Source organism: Rhinatrema bivittatum, chromosome 6 (assembly GCF_901001135.1).
Source record: "Rhinatrema bivittatum chromosome 6, aRhiBiv1.1, whole genome shotgun sequence".
Taxonomy (NCBI): domain Eukaryota; kingdom Metazoa; phylum Chordata; class Amphibia; order Gymnophiona; family Rhinatrematidae; genus Rhinatrema; species Rhinatrema bivittatum.
In genome coordinates this window covers 298,514,853-298,526,731 of record NC_042620.1, presented here as the reverse complement: position 1 = coordinate 298,526,731, position 11,879 = coordinate 298,514,853, and the positions used below count along the sequence as shown (strand labels likewise).

The following is an 11,879-nucleotide window of genomic DNA, read 5'->3' as shown; positions in this document are numbered from 1 at the left end:
ACTTCCTATAAGGAAACTGGAGATGTGTCAGTTAGGGATGCGCTGAGTTTCTCCTAGAAGGATGGTATTTCCTGAACTTTGAGAGGGTGGTTTGGGACTGTATGTACATGAGGGGAAAGAGAGGATGGACGGAAGAAGCTAGAGCAAAGGATTCCTTTTTTTTGCAAAATGGCATTATGTTTTAACTCCGTGTGCTCATCAACTGATGTCGTACCATTACCCCGCAACCTACAGAAACTATGTGCCCTTTCTCCCAGGCCTACCGCCACCATCTCAATCTAATGAGTCACGAAGGAACAAGACTTTTGTGTTTTCTTATTAGAAGGCTGATGCTGTTGGAGATCACAGTGACACAGCCGAGAGGACATTTGTGTTTTTATGGGAGTGTCACCTTCACAATGATGTGAGGGAAGGGCCTTAAGTGGTTTCAAAATGTTTTATTGTACTAAAGCGTCTTCTGATTATTCTGACGTAGGTCCAGTAAAAGGTACTGTGCCTTGCAAAGAATCTAGCGCTTGCAATGAGGGGCGAGTTGGGAGATCTGATTAATACAACCACACGTTTGGCATTAAAATAAGGCCACATCCCATCCTTAGTGATAGTGCCATGATCATTCAGCTTTTAGCAGTCACAGATGTATATGACGGTAAATAAAGGCCTCTGCTCCACACATCCCCTCTGCCCATGCCTATAATTTCAATGTTGTAACCAGTTTGGGATGTTTTTCTTTTTTCTTTCCCTTTGCAGCAACTGTTCTGTTGTCTTCTATTGCTCTAATAACACATTAACTTGCAAGGTCATTGTTTCCAGTGAGGACTGCAAACAGCAAAGTGAGAAAATATGAAAGAAGAGACTGCGCTACAGGCAACACCGGATCTGACAACCTCCAAAGATGGGAGGAAAGATGTCCTTATGGTGGTGCTGCTTTCTGGCTCATTTGGTGATTTTGTAGCAAATCTGCAGCCCTCCCTGCTGGTTCTTCAGTTTATGTGAAGCGATCAACAACCATTGAAAGTAAAGCAGCTTAAATGACCGTTTCAGTTCTTTCTACAGGCTCTGGTGCTCCTGAAAGATCATTTCAGCATCATTTTTGTACTGGGCAGGGGCAAGGCCAACAAATAGGCCTACAATGGGAGACCTGTTAGCTACAGAAGTCAGGGCTGGAAGGGATCAGGTTCTCAGAAAAGAAAACTATCAGTTGAAAATGCAATTGTAATTTTAAATAATTGCCCTCCCTTTTAATCTCCCATCATAGAATTGGGGAACTCATGTAAAGACTCAACACAACTTTTCACATATATACGCTTTTCTGGGGGGGAGAGGGGAGTAGGAATTCATTTTGTTAAGAGGACCCAGTAGCTGGTTATATGGGAAATAAAATGCACTCTGAAAACAAAGAGGGAACTTAGTTTCATGCTGATAAATCATTAGGGTGAGATTCAGCAGTACCTCAGACCCTTACAGGGAGATTTTAAAAGGGCCACGTGAGCTAAAGCCGGGAGATTTGCGCGTCTACGGTGAGCACTCGCTTCGTGGATTTTAAAAAGCGGCCACAAATGCGCGCATCTGCCAGCACGCGCACAAATACAAAAGACAAAAAATGGGCGTGGGCGGTTCGAATCCGTGCGCATAAGTACTTACACGCACAAGTGCCCGCCGGGGTCCCCTACTGCTACGGAGGAGGTGTAAATAGAAAAACAAAAAAAAAAAAAAACCTAGGCTACTGAGCAGGGCTTCAAAGGTCAGGACAGGTAGGGTAAAAGGGAGGCTGATTAGCGGGGGGGAGGGGGGGAAAGTAAGTTTTGCCATTGAACTGGGAATAGACTGGGGAAATGGGTAAAGCGATCGGCACGTGTATCTTATAAAAATCCCCCCATGTACGCGGTAGACACGGCATTTGCGCGCAGCCATATGAAATTGTGCACACGTGAATGCACGTCCTGCCGATGCTATGTGAGCGCACATACGCGCGTGTTATAAAAAGGACATGTCCATCTGCTCGCACTGGCAAGAACGAGAACGTGTGTGCCTGCGCGCCCGAATAAAAGTTAGCATCTTTCGCTTCACCTATTATTTGCAAGAGGCAGCCATAATAGAGCAGGTATTCAGAGCTTTAAAGCAAGGACCGTTTGCTAAGCATTTTTCCCCATAGACACACAACGGAAGAAAACATAGTAATAAATCCCTATCGATGATTTGAAGCTGTGGCACTGCAGGCATCTGCCTAGGCACCTAGAGAGCTTCTTGACCCCAGAACTCGGTTATTTCTTGTTTTATTCTGTTCCTGTTCTTCAGCATTTGGAAACCAGTCCTTAAACTGTTGCCTTTTTCTCAGCTGAGGCTCTGAAGTGAATGAATCTCTACGAAACTCTTCCTTAGCATTTTAGTGGAGAAGTTGCCTCGTGATTGCAGTAAGCCGAGAATCAGGGAAACCAGGGTTCAAATCTCACTGATGCGCCTTGTGACCCTTGGGCAAGTCACTTCGCCTTCTCGGGCCTGAGGTAAAAAGTTACAGGGTCATTCATCAAACCGCGATGTGGCATGCGCTAACTCCCGCAGCGCAACGGTAGAATTAAGATGAGGGAAAGGAGGTGGAGTTTGGGTGGCACCGCTGTGGGTGATAATGTTGCGGACATTATCGCCAGCAGTAGCACCGGATTTAACACCACCTTTTCTATTGGTGCTATGGGGGCAATAGTGGGTAACGCGGCGGGCACACTCCCCACCCCTCCCCTTTTTTCTTCGTGAATCATCATCCCACTATATTTATATGAGTCTAGGCCTTACATCAATAAGCCCCCTCAGGACAGGGAAAAACCGAGAGTGCCTGAATGTTTCTTGCCTTGTGCTACCAATGATAAGGCCGAGCTAAGTCTCAAATAAAGGCTGGGGCAAGCAGCTTAATGAAGATAATTGTTGAAAGCTTTTTTTTTTTTTTTTATTTTCCACGGGCTGCAGTAAGGAGGAAGGGAGACAGAAGGGGGGAAAGTGTGGTTACTTTGATTAGTGAGTTCAATTTTCCAGAAATAAGACTGTAAACAGCATGGACTGCATTGAAGTTCACCCTCCCATTTATCAGCACTCAAATGGATTGACTGAACAGCATCCGGTGCCATAGCTGAAGAATTTAACTCCCTGCACTAAAACGGTGGGGAAATATCGCCCCACCTAGCTTTCGCCAAGTAATAATGGCAGTTCTACGTCCCTTTCAACGATGCTCCTTGTACCACCACACTGACCATTAAGTGGCACCGATCTGTCGTTTTCACTGGGACCTGATGCACTAAGACTTTTCTCCCATTCTGGGTCTATGGCAAATATACCTAGTAAATGGTATAATCAATGTGTTTCTTTACTTGTTTTCTTTCAAAGATATTTTCTTTCTTATATTGGATTATAAAGCATTTATTTTTATTCTACATGCTCAATTTCCAGTGTTTCATGGTTCAAAAAACCCTGATGAAGGTTGGTAATTGGGTGTGAACTGGATAATTACATCCAAGCTTTTTGTATGTTTAGGTATGCTTAGCTGTTTTCTGGATTTAATGATTTCTAATTGCGGTTGGTAGGTCCAAGCTAGTGGCACCTGCCTGGTTTTGATGGAATATAATTTTGGCTTTGCATTTGGGTGCCATACGTTTCTCCGTTGTTCAAGAGAAAAGGCAAAAAAAACCCTTCTCCTACGGAAACCCTAGAAATTCTCTGGATGTAGTGTGGTGATAATGGGATAGATTTATAGTTATGATCAACACCGCAGCATCCACAACTGCATGGATTTTTGAAGCAGGAAGAACTTTCAAGAGCTTTTGCCATGTGTGTCTCATAAGAAATTAAAAATCATATCCTCCATGTGTCGTAACATTCAAAATTAAAAATGTGATTTAACACAACAATCTTTAAGGAACTGCCCTCCAATTCCAATTCATTTTAGCAAGAATCACAAATTACTGACTCTGATTGGTTCACATTGGCTGTGATATCACAAATGACAATATAATAATACTGCATGAACCAACTACAGACTTCACCCAATTAAGATCTGATGGGGTTTTTTTTTTTATAGACACAGAATGGGGAAAAGTCCTATATCCTATTCCATGTGAAGAAATTTCTGACACTGTTCCAAATATTGCTTCTTCCAGATCTGCTTGGTGTATTAAAGAATTCTGATTTTTGCCCTGCCAGTTTCCTCCAGCTCAACTGGGCTGGTCTCGATTTGGGATGCGGTGCCATGGCCTTCTTTAGCAACTACCTGTTCCTACCCCTTTTCTATCTTGCCCAAGCACTTCAGCCAGGGACTACTGACCACACATTCCCTCTGTGGAGCAATGGCTAAGATGCCTTTCCTCCCCTCTCCCACTATTCACTGGGGCCATGAACGTTGCTCCTGCAGCATTTCATAACTACATCGTTTAAAAGGCACAGCAAATCTGCAGACTAGAACAGGGCTTCAGATTTGCATTGTCTAATTTAGTTGTAAATGATGACCCCAAGAAAGATAAATAAACTACAGGCCTTGCTTCTGATTCGTACAATGATCATCAATTCATAGGCTGCAGCACATTTTTTTTTTCAGCTGGAAAAATGGGTAGGAGCTTGTGAGCTATCGTATTAATAAACTCGGCCAGTACTGGCCAGTGTGAGAGAACAGAAGAAAAAGTATTGTGTAAATCTGAGCAAAAAGCCCTGCCTAGGAAAACTGGAAAAGTCAGCCCTTGCAACGGATGCATTTCATCTAGAATCTATTTTCACTAAATATGTGCAAATTGTTAGAACGAAAAGAAGGACTCCTCGTGACAAACATAATGGCTCATTTCACTGTCCCTCTTTTCCATATGGAAGGCACATTACTATCATCACGAATGTTCCTATATTTCACCTATCTCTTTTGAAAACTACATCTTATATTGTTTAGGTTGGACCTAGCCACGAGCCAGCGAGGGAGAGAAACACTGAAAGGCTATGAAATCAATCTCTTCCCAAGACAATAATGCAAACAGGATCATTTGGTCATGAGTAGAAAGGTCAAACTGACCATTTTGTCTGTAGTAGGGATTTGTTTAATTCACTGGCATTTCATATCTCTTCACCTTCTAACCTTGTGATTTCACAAAAGGCACTTCCAGAATACTCAACTGCCTTTCCTTGAGATGAATGATTCCTATCTGAAGAAACAGAAAAGCCATTCTGCTTTCTATCCCTTCAAACATGGAAATGGCATATGTAGATATGTCTATAAATATTTAGATAAATAATTAAATCATTTCCTTCCTTGTCTCACAAAATGTCTATGTATAAATGCTGACCTCTGTGGTATGCATTTTATCATGGCAGTTACCCAATTTGGGTCTCTCTTTAGGCTTTACACTCTCTAATGAAGTAAATTAAGATATACCCAAGAATAACCAGCTTTCTGCAGAAAAAGACCATTTAAGAGAGGGAAGATTCATGAAGCTGGCCACAGATATACTGCAGACATCTTCAGGCTGAAGTTATATCTATTTTAAGAGGACGATGCACAAAGCACTGTTTGCCCATGATTACAAAAACCTTTAGTACATGAGTCCCTAAAGGCATCTTTCCCTACTGGATTTCTACGTATTAAACATGTATTTTATGTGGAGCACAATGACTGAATCTGTAAACAGAGGACTGATCTTTTGAACACTAAAAATAGCTCTGTTTGATTAATGAATATTAACTTTGTATTACTGTCTAATTTTCCTACCAGATTTTACAACAGTCAGCGGAAAAGGACTTTAGAGTATGTGCATACATACATACATTACAGTCCCTAATATTCTGGAGTATTGCTTCAAATGAAGGATAGTTCACAGGCTGGATCATTTAACTGGCTTCAATTACATGTGTTACTGAACCATTCTCTTTGAGGGAGCACGTTCCATCACTGCCATTACTTAGGTCTCAATTGACGCCATTAGTTGACCAAGTTACTTTATATGGAGATGACAGGTCCTTGTATATCACTGATTCCGTAATTCACTTGTGCTAGGGAAAGATTAGAGTCTGTTCACGGGATATATCATGAGTGAGTTGCTGCTTAGTCAGTGGATAGACAGCACTAATATGGAATAATGTACCTTCATATACCACCTTAATTCTTACTCTGCACTGAAGCGATGACATGGAGATAATATTGATGAAGAAATCTGGCCTAGATGAGGTCAATGACTCAAGAGCTTTGTATATTGAGTCTTTTGTTGTAACATTTTTCAGCGAAACATCATGGTGGGTGAAACAAGACAAAAACCCTTTTCAACAGAATGTTAGCTTTACACATTTCTGTGGATTTCTTTGGAAAGTCATTGGAACACCTCCAAACCCCAGACATAAATCTGCTCTTTTGTTATATCAAATATCTATATCTACATCTATATATCTGCAAGTCACTAAATAAGGTGAATCTTTACTGTTTTGATGTTGTTCTGAAATTCACTTTATTTATGGACGCCCCCTTATGTACGTTAGGCAACTCTAGTACCATCTTGTCCGAGAAGGCCATGGAAAATACATCATAAAGCATTTCTGCATGATCTTGGAAATCAGCAAAGCAGATTTCTTCAGGCTTTCAGCAATGACCCGGGTAAAGCAAAACAGTGCGAGTGGAATACCTCACTGTAATGCTCTCAGCTGTGTATTGCACTAAATGGGTGAAAATGAGAGTTGGAGGGCCTGGGAGTGGGGCAAAAGCACTTTCTTTGCAAAGGGAGATGCGACCTGTAAGTTTCAGAGCCGGTTTCAAAGATTACGGGTGTTTATTTCTTTTGTTTTCACTGAAAGCCTTTTGCCATCACTGGACAGAATTTGCAATATCAAATACAGTAATAGTACAGATAGCACGTGAGAGCAAAAGGACTTTTAACGCAGGGGTGTCCACAGCAAAATAGCAACTTTTAATAGACCAAACAGGACAATTAGCAGTGTTGGGCTATATCTCATTTCATTTAACTGTTTAAGAGCACATAAGAAATGGTCATTTGTTGTCTATACTACAAAAATGTTAACAAGTAGTTATTAAAGATGTTGGGATACAATTTGTTTGATTTAATTCTTTACAAATAATGGCAATTTATATTATAATTTTGATATATAAAAATATAGAAATTCAAAATACTTAATACATAATACTTCTTACAACTGATGGTGATAGTATTGATATCCATTTTAGCGTAGCAATGAAAAGAATAAAAAAAAATTCCAAGCTAGATTGCTTCATCTGAACACCCCTGCCACCTGTTGAAACAAGAGGGATTGTCACATAACAATAGCTTCATTAGAAACAATACATTTAGGGAAAGCTTTAAATACAGCAACTTGTGAACCATTGGTAAGCAATTTAAAATCTATGTACTGGAGCTGTCAGTCATCCTTCTTACTGTACATGTGGTGCTTAGAGGACAATGTCTTTTAGTCTCTTCACGCCCGGTGAGTCCTTTTCTCTACATTCCTGGAGAAGCGGGTTGATTTCATGCATTACGTTTTCACTGTCCGCCCCTCTGGGCTCCGCTTCTAAGGGCCGAGAAGGGCCATTGTTCACAAACTGCTCCGGGTCATGGCTTGCCAGGCAGTGCATTGGGTTGTATGACCCCGAAGGCTTTGTGGGCAGGGAGCTCTTTAAATGGAGGGGCGATGTAACAGGACTGACAGCCTCGCAGCCGTTTCCCGCCTCACGGACTGCGCCATTGACTTTGGGGCTGCAGACTGGAGGATCCACTGTCCTTTTCCCTTTCAAGGTGGCCCTGTCGTCGACCACATGATCGCTTCCATCTTTGCCAAACGTTGCAAAAGTTCTTTTTGTGCTACAGTTTTCATAAGGCTCTGTATCCACAGTAGTAGCTTCTATAGAGAGTGCAATGATATTCCTTCCGTGCTCAGGGGATTTTGTACGACTTGGTAGAGGGACGCGGGGCATCCAACATCTATCAGAGTGACCGAGAATCCGACATTCTTCCCGACAGTGAAAGCCTTCATTCTGGTCTACGGAGAGAATACAGAAAAAAAAAAACATGTAAAACTCATTTTGTATATTATTTGCAAACATTAACTGTACTTTTTTTTCAAAATCTGAGTGCGTCACAGTTCTTAAGAAAGTGGGGACTCATTACCTAATCATAGTTTGGACAGTGCTTTTTGTAATTTTCTATCACTCAACTCTGCCCATGCACCTGAATCTGAACAATCGTTTTCTTTGCCATTCTTATCATGAACCGCTCTTGAGTAGAGATTACCAATATGATGGTGGTTTTAGGATCTGGATGAATGCCAACTTAGATTTAGGTTGAAATTATCAACTTCACTTTATTTAGGACCTGAACTGGGAAGGGCATTCAGGTCTACAGAGTAAAAGCTATTCAAAAATACACTTTGGTTCAAATAAGCTTCTTATAGGAATCTAGTGACATTCTATGTCACTAGACAAACTGAAGAGTAGAAAATTACCTGGACCAGTTGGTATATACCCTGGGGTTCTGAAAGAACTAAAAAATGAAATTTCAGACCTATTTCAATTCATTTGTAAACTATCATCAAAATCATCCGATGTACCTGAAGATTGGACGATGTCAATATAACCCCTATATTTAAAAAGTGATCCAGGGGTGATCCAGGAAACTATAGACTGGTGAGCCTGACTTCAGTGCCAGGAAAAATCATGGAAACTGTTATAAAGAATAAAATCACAAAACATTTAGATAGACATGGTTTGATGGGATACAGCCAACATGGATTTACCCAAGGGAAGTCTTGCCTCACAAATCTCCTACATTTTTTTGAAGGGGTGAATAAACATGTGGACAAAGATGAACCGGTAGATGTTGTGTATTTGGATTTTCAGAAGGAATTTGACAAAGTCCTGCATGAGAGGCTTCTAAGAAAACTAAAAAGTCATGGGATAGGAGGCGATGTCCTTTTGTGGATTGCAAGTCAACTAAAAGACAGGAAACAGAGAGTAGGATTAAATGGTCAGTTTTCACAGTGGAAAAGGATAAACAGTGGAGTGCCTCAGGGATCTGTACCTGGATCGGTGCTTTTTAATATATTTATAAATGATCTGGAAAGGGGTACGACAAGTGAGGTTATCAAATTTGTGGAGGACACAAAATAAAGCAGAGTAGTTAAATCTCAAGCGGATTGTGATGAATTGCAGGAGGACCTTGCGAGATTGGAAGATTGGGTTTCCAAATAGCAGATGAAATTTAAGGTGGAAAAGTGCAAAGAGTTGCATGTAGGGAAAAATAACCCTCGTTGTAGTTACACAATCTTAGGTTCTATCTTAGGAGTTACCTCCCAGGAAAGAGATCTAGGGGTCATAGTGGATAACACATTGAAATCGTCAGCCCAGTGTGCTGTGGCGATCAAAAAAGCAGTGTTAGGAATTATTAGGAGGGGAATGGAAAATAAAACAGAGGATGTCATCATGCCTCTGTATCATTCCATGGTGAGATCGTATCTTGGTCACCGCATCTCAAAAAGGATATAGCTGCACTGGAGAAAGTGCAGAGAAGGTTGACCAAAATGATAAAGGGCATGGAACGGCTGCCCTATGAGGAAAGGCTAAATAAGTTAGGGCTGTTCAGTTTGGAGAAGAGACGACTGAGGGGGATATGATTGAAGTCTACAAAATCATGAAAGGACTTGAACAAGTTAATGTAAATCGGTTATTTACTCTCAGATAATAGAAGGACCAGGGGCACTCCATGAAATTAGCAAGTATCTCATTTAAAACAAATTGAAGAAAATTCTTTTTCACGCAGTACAAGTTAAGTTCTGGAATTCATTGCCAGAGAATGCAGTTACAGCAGTTAGTGTAACTGGGTTTAAAAAAGGTTTGGATACGTTCCTATAGAAAAAATCCATAAACTATTATGGTAATTAATAACAATAGTAGCTTGTGATCTATTTAATGTTTGGGTACTTGCCAGGTACTTGTGACTTGGCACTGATGGAAGCAGGATGCTGGGCTTGATGGACCTTTGGTCTGACCCAGTATGGCATAGCTTATGTTCTTATGTTCTAATATTTATACAGTTTTTTTATTCAGGTGGAAAAACAGAAAATATGACATGACAATGCTAGATATGACATATTATATAACAGGTTAATCCTAGTGGCAAAGTATAGTGACTAAGCATTTCCACCACCAACAGATCAGCAATCAGCGCTATTAAAAAATTAAGCAAAACACCAGGGGTAGGCAACTATGGACCATGAGTAACCACAAACAGGTCTTGTTTTATACTATCCACAATGAATATGCATGAGATGTATTTGCATATAATGAAGGCAATGCATGCAAATCTCTCTCATGCATATTCACTGTGGATATCCTGAAAACCTGAGTTGTTTGTAACACTCGAGGACCAGAGTAGCCCACCCCTGCAATACAGTTACCAATGAAAACAAATTGCCATAAAACTAGATATTATCTGAACTGAGCTGCTATTTCTGTTCTACATGTAAATGGCCACAGTCGCTTTTACCTGTACCCTGTTTCCAAACAGTATGGGTTCCTATACTACCTCCAAGCTCCAGCCCTCATGGACCCCAATCTGCTCAGATTTCCAGGATATCCCTACTGAGTACGCATGAGAGAGATGTGTATACATCTGAAGCAGTGTTGCCTACTCCTGCTAATACTGACATCTGATAGGTACTAAGCTTCTCTGTAAATTAGGTGCCAGACACAGCACTCTGAAAACAATAGCCCTGTAGAGCTCCATGGCTACCTAAACACCTACAGAAAACAGTTGTGAGTTTTTATGGCCAGGGCTGGACCCCTTGTCCTTTGGACCTGGGCATGTCTCAGAGGTGGTTGGCCCAGGGAGGGAAAAAATGGGTTTGCCATTACCATGGTTGCCCTTGTGCTGATGAAGTACTTCTGAGAGGCTGCCCCTTCAGCCCTCAGCCTGGTGAGGGTTCCTATAATGTCTAGGCAGGGAGGATCAAAGATGGAGGAGGAAAGGGGAAATATGAAAATAAGTCAAGTTTTGAGCTAAGTCCTAGCCTTAGCATTGCATTTAATTTTTGGTGGACATTTGGCTAGAAACTCTCCAATTGGTGACCACTTTAGTTTTAATGATCACCAAAGGATTTCTGATGCTTTGGCCATAGCATCCCAAAATCTAGAAACATGCTGTATCACCAAAGGCCCTGCAGTAACTTTTCAAATAAGTGAATAGCACTTCCCACATGTGATGGAGTAATTCTTATCTTTTCGAGACTGAGAACTGGTTAAAAGACAGAAAACAAAGAGTAGGGCTAAATGGTCAATGTTCTCAATGGAGAAAGATTAATAGTGGACTACCCCAGGGATCTGTACTAGGACAGCTGCTTTTTAACATAATAATAAATGACCTAGATATGGGAATGATGAGTGAGGTGATCAAATTGGCTGATGATACAAAATTATTCAAAGTTGTTAAATCATAAGAGGATTGCGAGAAATTGTAAAAGGACCTTGCAAGACTGGGAGCCTGAGCATCTAAATGGTAAATAACATTTAATGTGGACAAGTACAAAGTGATGCATGAAGGGAAGCGCAACCAAACTTATAGCTACACAATGCAAGGTTCCACATTAGGATTCACCATTCAGGAAAAGGATCTAGGCGGCATCCTTGATAATAAGTTGAAATGTTCTGCTCAGTCTGCAGCAGCAGCCAAGAAAGCCAATAGAATGCTAGGGATTATTAGGAAAGGAGTGGAGAATAAAACAGAGAATATCATAATGCCTCTGTTTCACTTAAAAAGTCAGTTAACCATTATTAAGGTGGACTTGGGGAAATCCATTGTTTATTCTTGGGATAAGCAGCTTGGAATCTATCTACCCCTTAGGATCCTGCCAGGTACCTGTGACCTGGA

The 11,879-nt window shown here is 41.0% G+C and overlaps 1 protein-coding gene across 2 annotated transcripts in view; it reads right to left on the bottom strand.

The window, feature by feature from the left end:
* Positions 1-6,451: 6,451 nt before the first annotated feature.
* The window catches only part of PCDH19 (protocadherin 19), a 258,988-nt gene continuing 253,560 nt past the window's right edge, over positions 6,452-11,879 (bottom strand). For both annotated transcript variants that reach the window (XM_029607436.1, XM_029607437.1), the window contains exon 5: positions 6,452-7,998. In XM_029607436.1, coding sequence (XP_029463296.1) covers positions 7,412-7,998 — 587 coding nt within the window. In that variant the 3' untranslated portion in view covers positions 6,452-7,411. The remainder of the gene's footprint in view (positions 7,999-11,879) is intronic.